Below are 9297 nucleotides of genomic sequence, written 5' to 3'. Positions count from 1 at the left end.
CTCTGTTTGCACATTCTTGTCTTCTACCTGAACAGTTTTGCCTTTCCAGTCCGAAGCTAATGAGGCTTGGAAAGTATTAAAGGCTGCTCGTTCCGTACATTCGCTCGCCTTGTGTGGTCCCTTGCATATATAACAGGATAGGGGCCAATAAAAATTCTTCTAATTCTGCCCCCACCACGTATTTCCAATCATCTGCTGAAGAGATCTACTATCCTCATTATTGTCTTTATCCCCCCATTGTTCCTCGATGGGCTCGAACCGTTGCTCTTTCTCCCCTTATTAGGGGATCTCGAGTGTTGCCTCATCTCTTGAGATTCATCAATCAAGTCATATAATCGTTCGGCCGTTGCGTATACGGCTGGGAGATCCTATATTATCTACTCATACAGTTTTGTTTTTGCCCTTGACAAAACAGAAAACTTTTTCTTTTTCGAACATATCTCTTATGTCCAACATCAATCCAGAAAATTGTTTCACATAGTCCCTAATAGTATCAGTATATTTCAATTCCTGTAGCTTGCGCCTTGCCAAAATCTCAACATTTTCGGGGAAGAACTGAGAACGCAACTCTTGTTTCAGTCTCTCCCACGTGTCAATGGTACACCGACCCTCTTGGACGTCCATGAAACAGGACCTCCACCATAACTTGGCATCCTCTGCTAGGTGCATCATCGCTAGGGTGATCTTCGACTCTTCAGTCGCTGTGTTCGTAGCCCTGAAGTACTGTTCCATGTCAAAGATAAAATTTTCTAGCGCCTTTGTGTCGCGAGCCCCACAGAAGGGCTTAGGCTCGNTTTTCTAGCGCCTTTGTGTCGCGAGCCCCACAGAAGGGCTTAGGCTCGAGTACTTTTACCCTGTTGAATTAGGTTGCACCCTCAACTGGGGCTTAATTTTCCACCGCTCTCATGGTGAGGTTAACTCTTGCACTAATGTCCATAATCTCTACCCGAATGACATCGATGGTGGCTCAAAAGTCCTCAGACATTTCAGTCACCATCTGAATGATCGATCTCTGTGAGTTGTCTAGTTCTTTGACATGCTCTTCTATCAGGGCAATAGAGCCCGACAAACCATCCCCATGCTCGAGAGGCCCACTCATCATAGTTTTTGCCTCTAGGGTATCAACCCTTGTCAACAATTCCCTAACGGGCATCCCGTCTAAGTGGCAAACGACCCCATCAATTTCATCGGCCTTGTCAACGACTTCCTGTAACCGAGTCTCTAGGAACCAAACCTGATCAGGAACTATAGAAGCATTTTCTCTTCAATCTCGACCAATCGGTCAACATGAGACTTGCCCAATGCTTCGTAGCAGACATGATCATAACTTCTCAACTCTACAAGCCGACTTGGCTTTGATACCAACTGTCACAATCGCACTTTCAAAAGTTTTACTTAGCGATTGTGCGGCACTTATTTCCGCTCACGAACAAATCAGTCAATTCGAATACGGAACACCAATAGCACACCGGGTGCCTCTCGCAACCTCCACTCCCGTTTCAGAGAAAACGGTTTTAGAAAACGAGTTTGGAAAAAAGGTTTTCGCAAATAGTTTGAAAGAATAGAGAAGGGAAAGATTATAGTAGGCTAGAAAGCAATAAGCAACAGCAGCAGCTTTATAACATTCATTATGAGAAACTTTTGATTTCTTCTATTATGTTATATAAGTCTAAGGACACAAAGGCTCTTAAGAGGAAATTTGTACGAATGGCCCCTACTTAGGAACCCAATCGAAATTTAGTCTCACTTTAAAAAATGAATGGAAAATGACATTTTGCTAACATCATCCACACGTGAAAGTACTTATTTGACCTCAAAACGTATGCGAGGGGTGTTAGATGAAAAAAATGGAGAGAGGAATTTTGTACGAGAAGCAAGCGAGGAAAAAACGGTAGCTTAGATAAAAAATTAAAAAAAAAAAAAAGCTGCAAAAAAGAAATGGAAGAAGGAAGAGGAACGAAGGGTTAAAGTGGTAAATTCACATAGTGATGACATCAGCAAAAGGTCAAATTTCAAGTGTTTTTTAAAGTGAATCCAAATTTCGAGTGGGACCCTATCATCCGTACAAATTTTCCCTAATCAAAGACCCTTCTCAACCATCTCTTCATATTTGAAAAATAAGTTGTGTGATGGTTCTCCAAAGTTCCTTCTGATATCGAGGCTTATCCTTATCAGAGCACTCCAAAATTGAAAAACTGGAAAAAGAGGGATCATATGGGACTTTTGAAACAACCTACTAGTATCCCAACAGATATTTCTAAAAGAAAAGCAGAGCTTTTTTAAAATGATAGGGCCTTTAAGAAAAGCTAAGGTAATTGACCTGAAACAGTATGGAGATTGAATTGCTTCATCCATCCATATCGGCGGAGACTGTAGTGCAATTCTGCCGGGAGCCATAAGAACTTTATATTAGAATGCTTGAGGCTTGAGCAATCTTAGAGCATTCTGATACTGCGTAATCTAGAACGCTAGAGATCCTCATATTTTATTTCTGCCGGAAATGAAATGTGGAGAGGATGTTACTGCAACTTGACGCATAATAATCCTCATCCTTTGATCAAACCTCTTAAATTAATCATATCCTAAGGAATGTTATATTATATCAAATACATGGTTCATTTTCCATTTACATGAAAATAGGTTAGTGTGTTTATTAGTCCCAGGTTGAGGTCATTAACCATATGATGTTTAGGTATAAGTTTCACATGAAAAAGGGAAGTGGATATTTAATCGGTAAAAAAAACTTTTTATAATTAAATAAAATTAAAGGATGAGAACTTAAACACCTGATCTAAAGGGGAAAAAATCATCCAAAAAGCTGGATGTTTCTAAATGAAGAAACACGTGTTAATTTTGGTTCTTCAGCTGGGAAAAGAGGAGAGTTTTGGATGAGAATCTTTCTGGTGCATTTCCAAAGCATTCTGCTTTGTTGCTTTCTGTATTAAATCAAGAAAACAAAAAAGCATATATGGATATATCAAATCAGATCTGTTCTACTAGAAAGTAATATAGTAGAACAAATATCAAGAAAATTTGATCACATTGCAGCCACCCAATCTGAACATATGAACAAAGTTTATTTAAATGGCTCAATGAGATAAGAGATTGTAATCAGAAGTATCAGTATTGGTATAAATAAGTACCTAATGACTACGATGATCCTTTCGATCACGAACACCAGTCAGTTGATGCAATCATGTGCAGGCAAAAGATTTTATAGATTGGAAGAATCCCAACTGGCATAGACTGCTCCAATGATTTTTTCATGTAAGATTGGCCCTGAGCAAACAATTATTCCCCGATCGAGACCTTCCAAGTACACGCCCTTCGAGAAATCCAAGGGACGACCTCCCGCATCTGTTACCACACCTCCAGCTGCTTCTACAATGATAACACCAGCAGCATGGTCCCATATCTTCTCTCGGTATCCGGTCCTTGCAAACTTCATAAAAATCTCAGCATCACCACGAGCAATGGCAGCATACTTTACCATACTATAGACTCGCAATGGCTGCTTCCTGCCACATAAGTATAACCATCAAGAGAAATTATAACTACAGCCACTGGGGCAGTTCAGGTTGCGGGAAATTGTGTGTTATAAAGATATCCAAATCCCTTCTTATACTAGTGGTAATCATCCTAAAGCAGTGTGTGAGTGTGGGAGTTAAAGTGACCTAAATACTGACAAGCAAAAGAATCCATTTTGAACCAGCGCTCTCCACATGTTTTGCATAAAAAGCCCGAAGTTAATATGTATAAACTGCTTAAACATATCAAAATGTTCATTCAAAAGTGTTTGATGATAAAAAGAATTCATTAACTTAAACTAACGTTTGGCAAAGTTTTTGTTCTGCAACTAATATCTGTTATGAAGTTGATTTCTCCAAGTATTTTAACCAAAAAAAGTGAATAAGAAGATGCTGTTTCATTTATTTGTTGATTCTTGAATGCTACATCACAGGTTTTATCATGTCTACCTTGTAGTCCAGTCAGTCAAAAATTTCCTCTCTAAATCTATTTACTGAACCAAAAAAGTAATATTGACAGCGCACCTAAGCCCTACACTGTAAGCCAGCCCCGCGGTGAACGAGTGGTTTGAGTTCCGCTTCTCCACAGGTTCACAGAAAGTGGCAAGAGCTGGATCATCAATTGAAGAAACCTGAATAAGGCTAGCCGAATTTGGCCACTCAAGCTTCTTATCGCCATGGACTAATGGCTGCATCCACGCCCCACTGCAGCTTTTCTTTGCATATATGACACAACCTTTTTCCAAGGTATCAGAACATGGTTGTGATAACTTTAGCGTGGATACCTTATAGTGATAATGAAAACATTCCTTCTTCAACGGATAATTAGGACAACCAAGAACTCCAAGAACTACTTTACCATTTTCAATCAATGCCAAAGCAACGGCATATTGATCTCCTCGGACGAAACCTAACGTTCCGTCAACAGGGTCAAGCACCCAATGTCTTCCTGTGGGGCCACCAGTTGAATTACACCGGCTTATAGCCTCGAGAATTTCAGAAGTTCCAAGTTCTCTAGCTGGACTCTGAAGACCGTATTTTGGTGCTTCAGCTAAGCATTCATTTACAGTTTTTACCACAGCTGACAACAGACTTCTCGAATCCGGATTAGAAAGAGTTTGTACATCCTCTTCAGCAACAATAGATACATTTTTGCTTCCAAAGTATTCTGAAAGGATCCAGCTAACAGTTGCTTGTACACTCCAATCTGTTAATGAGTTGACCCAACCATAGGAAAAACCGATTAATGGACCGAAGGATGAAGATATAAACAGAGTAAATATAAGGCAAATAACCTCTATCAACAATTACCAAAGAAAAAATTTCAACTTCAATACCTCTTGGTTAATCAACATCCTAAAATATTAAATTTGAATATCTCGAGTTTTATTGGTAAACAAAACATAAAAAAAGAGTCAAGGCCTGTTATATTTCTAAGGCACTACCTACTTTAATTCTTCTGAATATTACTTCACAAACAAGAAAAGGATACAGAATAGAAGAGCTTGTAGCCATCATCGGAACAGACAAGGTTGAGTTTCAAACATGACAAAAATAGGTAAAATGAATGAAACTATGATAACTAATTATGCAATCTTATTATCATTAACAAACATTTAGATTCCTCAGTGAGATAAAATCTGCCCTAGCAACTGCACCTCTGGTAGCCACCCAAACTAATGGTGCAGACAAGCATTTAACAGATTTTTTTCTTTAGATCTAAAAGCATTGGGTACTTATTGATTGAAAGAGTAAGATTGAGATATAAAATAAATCCTATCTATGTCAAACCAAGTTTGTGAACCACAAAAAAGTTTCTAAATTAAAAGGTCAATATGAAAGATTGCACCATCGTAACCCCGTCTAATGAATAATAACAATAATAAATGCATAAAATAGAGAAGCAGTCAACCAATGCTAGAAATCACCCTTCTGTAATACCAATATTCTTGACCAAGTTCCAACACTAATGAAACCTGTGTCTTACACTGTTCACAATTCCTATTCATCATAACTGCAAATAATATTATCAACAACCTCACATGTTTCCATTTTTCGCTAAACAGTATTCGATTTGATGCAACGACAAATTAATTGGGATTTTCAACTTAGAATCGTGTAGCAGCATGAAAACTGTGGCATCACTTTCAGAACCTCAACATTCACCACAAACGTTTAAATTCATAGACATCAATTTAAGAGGTGATAAATGACCTGGAGAGATTCTGTGTGTCATCTTCCTAATACATCAATATAATATAGAAGATAATAAACAACTTATAAAGGATATACAGTACAGATGAAAATAGGAAAGAACTGAGAATAAACAATGAAAGACTGCAACAGAAGGAAAAAAAAAAAAAAGGATGTTTGGAGGCAACCATGCACATTTACTTCAAAAGCAAACTACAGAGTACAAAAATGTCCCCAATACCCTTTAGTCCAATAAAATTAAAGGTCTCTATCACAAACCTAACAATATAAAATCATAAATACTTGGCCTTCGGACAATGTGAGGAATCATGAAACTAATTACAAAAACAGAGAATGATGGGTGAAAACAACCTGTCTCCCCACAATGGCTACATTAGACTTTTGTCTTCTGATCTCAACAAAGTATTAATACATTGCATATTTTCAATTTCTCGCATTTTCCATTAGCCAAACAAACACATGAACATATAACACGCAATTCCCACTTCAAAGTTAAAGCAAAACACAATGGAAAAAAAAAAAAGAAGAAAAAAAAAAAGAAGAAAAGAAAGAAAGAATACCGGCAATTGTCACCGGAGAATCATCATCCTTGGCCTTAATCTGGGAATTACCGGCTTCAAGCAAACCCTTTTGAACTCTCCGGCAAAGAGCACAAGCCAAATGAACAACACGAACCGCCATATCCAATTCCTTCGAGTACTCTCCGTCCTCCATTGCGAAAATCCCACAAGTTTTAGACAAAGCCCAGATGTTAAAACAGTGATTCTCGCAAAACCCAACAGAATCAGGAGCTGGTGTTCATTGTTATAACGATTGAAAACGTCGAGGCGTTTCGAACAGGATGACGCATCGGCTTTGCGGTTGAATGGCATGTAATAGTAATGGCAATGAGGCTAATTTGGGTTACTGTTATGGAAAAGGTATCTGGCAGATGGAAGCCGATTAGAGACGAAGCTTGATTTTTTGTGCATTTTTTGATACCCACAAAAACCACAGGTGTCACTTTCCCCTGCATAAGAAATCGAGAATTTTGCCTCTTTATTTTTTTCCACTTTAATGTTTTTTCTTCTTTCATCGAAATCCTTTTTGGGTTCAAACTCGAAGGACACAAGGTTCGAATTGTGAATTCAATTCGATTCCTTTGACGGGTTTTTGGCTTTTTTTTCCTTTTTTTCCCCCCCTTAAATTTCACTGGTAGAGCTTTGATGTTAATGCAAAAAGTGGGGATATCGACAAGTATGTAATAGAAGGCAGATCCATCCCAAAATGAATAAAAATTCAATTTTAATTTCAATATTTAGTTAATATCTATGAATCCATGATTTTTTTTTTCTTTTAAGGAAAATGAAGTCCACGAACTTTTATAATTTTGTGTTAAGTAGGTAGTATGCTTTTAAAAATTTAAGATAAAGTCTTAAACTTTTAGTTGTGTCGATAGATCTTAAATTTTTTATTTTTATGTTCTAAGAATTGAAATTATTTAGTTTTTTTTAAAAAATTAAGTTTATAAACGTCTATTATATTTCTAAATTTATTGTTTTGTAAAACTTTATACTCTTGTTTTCAAAATCTAATCCAATTCTTGAAAATTGGAAAAAAAAAAATAGTTTTAAAAAAACTTATTTTTTTTTTACGAATTTTAGCTAAGAATTCAACTGTTTAATTAAGGAAAATGAAAATTATTGTACGAAATTAGGAGGAAGTATACTTAGACTATGTTTACCCTAAGTGAAACATAACCCATCGATGTTAATATGAAATGTGGGTTCCAATTGATTACATTTGTTGTTGTTTATATGTATTCCATAATCGTAATGAATTGTGGGGAACATCTTCAAATTTGTAACCAAAGGTAATATGATTGAGAAATGGAGTATGCTCAATCTTATTATCGTTGAAAATTATGTAGGACCCACTACCTTTACCGCTATTATGAATCTGCCACATTTATTGTTACCATTACTTTTACCATTTGGTCAAACAATAATGATAGTAGTAAAATATGACTGGTTCATAATTTTAAATAAATGTGATCAAAAGCAATCTAATTATGTTTGTGATTCAAGCCTATCAGGATTCATCCATCAATGAAATCTCATTTCAGTTAAACCAAATTTCATGGTAGATTGGTAAACGTGATCTTAATTTTCAAAAATTAAATAGTTACTAAATGGTGCTTAAATTTTCAATTTTGTATCTAATAATTCATTGACCTATTGATGTATTTTGTTTCACTTATCTACTAGACATAAAACTCAATTTTATATTTAAAATAATTGAATATATCAAAGGCTTATTAGTTACAAAGATAAAATTTAGGCACCTATTAGATACAAAATTTAATGTTTAAAAACTTGTTAAACGCAAAATTGACAATGAGAAATTTTGGGATAATCACAAATTGTCATATTATTTCTCAAAATCAACGACGAAATTACAAATAATCAAATTTGTGACCAATTAAAAGTTGATATGTGTCTCATATTGAAATTGAAGACACAAATTGGCTAATCCTCATGATGCTACGTGTTTTTATTGTGATAGTTGAATCTTGATTCAATTTGATACTATTATATGGCCTAAAGTTCAATTGAGTTCAAATAAGTCTAATTTGACCCAATACCAAAAAAATTCAATTAGTTTGGCCCAAGGGCCAGGTCCATAAACCAACCAAAGGCACCTTAAAACTCTATGAATAAAGGAGTTTTATATTTGAGGGGTTTAAAAATTTTGCACTCCAGAGAACTTAATGTGAATTCTCCCAACAACAAAAAGCCTTTCTATCTCCTTATAGTTGAACACTTCTTGAAAATACAAATCTTCCGAAGATTAAAAAAAACTAACTTCAAGAACATCACGCGCTTCACTTCTTCAAATCAAGCGTAAGTATTAAAAAGAGAATTAGAGAATCAAGTATTAGACATCAAACTACATCCATATTAAATCTATATAAATACAAATTCGACTCCACAAAATACGTTTATTCGGAAACCTCGTTGAAACTAAATTTGTAATTTAATCGTGAATAAATTAAATAGCATATCTTATCTGGACTTATGGAGTATTTTAAGCAATCTAATGATTGGTTTTTATAAAAAGTATATAAGTAATGTACTACTATAAATAAATAAAGTTCCATTAGATATTTTGTTTATGATTTTCTGTTTTTTAAAAAATAAGTTTACAATCTACCCATGTTTTATTAAATTATTATTAATTGTTGTTGTGATTTTTTTTCAAACTTTTCAAATCAATTATGGTCACTTTGATTTTTCAAATATTGTGTTTTTCAACTCTTCAACTCAATTATGGTCACTTTGACCAACAATAGACACAACTTTAGTTGTTCATTGTTTGTTATTGTTTGTCAAACTAAAACAGGTGTGTTTGGTCAACTTTTATATTTTTATATCACTGACTTAGCTTTTTAATGTAATTTGTTTGATTTTGTTAAAATTTTAAAGAAAAAGAAGATTAGAAAACCAAAAACAGGATAATTAACATAAAAACTTAAACAAAATAGAAATATAAATATGATCAAATGAATCTTTGGTTT

The 9297-nt window shown here is 35.1% G+C and overlaps 1 protein-coding gene across 2 annotated transcripts; it reads right to left on the bottom strand.

Annotated features, from left to right (window-relative positions):
* Positions 1-2776: 2776 nt before the first annotated feature.
* LOC120085272 (PAP-specific phosphatase HAL2-like) lies at positions 2777-6940 on the bottom strand. Of its 2 annotated transcripts, XR_005483857.1 has the most exons (4): positions 6302-6940; positions 4053-4734; positions 3144-3518; positions 2777-2936 (listed from the first exon to the last, which is right to left on the bottom strand). XR_005483857.1 is itself a non-coding variant. In XM_039041181.1 (3 exons), exons 1-3 carry the CDS (start codon positions 6453-6455, stop codon positions 3215-3217), a joined length of 1140 nt encoding a protein of 379 aa, XP_038897109.1. In that variant the 5' UTR covers positions 6456-6940; the 3' UTR covers positions 2942-3214. The 2 variants fall into 2 exon arrangements, 1 of the variants encoding a protein (XP_038897109.1); XM_039041181.1 differs by lacking the exon at positions 2777-2936 and having other exon boundaries at positions 2942-3518.
* Between the last annotated feature and the right edge of the window lie 2357 nt (positions 6941-9297).

Source organism: Benincasa hispida, chromosome 9 (assembly GCF_009727055.1).
Source record: "Benincasa hispida cultivar B227 chromosome 9, ASM972705v1, whole genome shotgun sequence".
NCBI classification, from domain to species: domain Eukaryota; kingdom Viridiplantae; phylum Streptophyta; class Magnoliopsida; order Cucurbitales; family Cucurbitaceae; genus Benincasa; species Benincasa hispida.
The sequence above is the reverse complement of the archived record's forward strand: the minus strand, read 5'-3'. Positions and strand labels throughout refer to the sequence as shown.

Coding starts and splice junctions, on each gene's coding strand:
- LOC120085272 (XM_039041181.1), bottom strand. CDS start 6,455: ATGGAGGACGGAGAGTACTCGAAGGAATTGGATATGGCGGTTCGTGTT. Junction 4,735..6,301: donor TTCTCCGGTGACAATTGCCG/GTATTCTTTCTT, acceptor ACTCATTAACAG/ATTGGAGTGTACAAGCAACT. Junction 3,519..4,052: donor GCTTACAGTGTAGGGCTTAG/GTGCGCTGTCAA, acceptor CTTATGTGGCAG/GAAGCAGCCATTGCGAGTCT.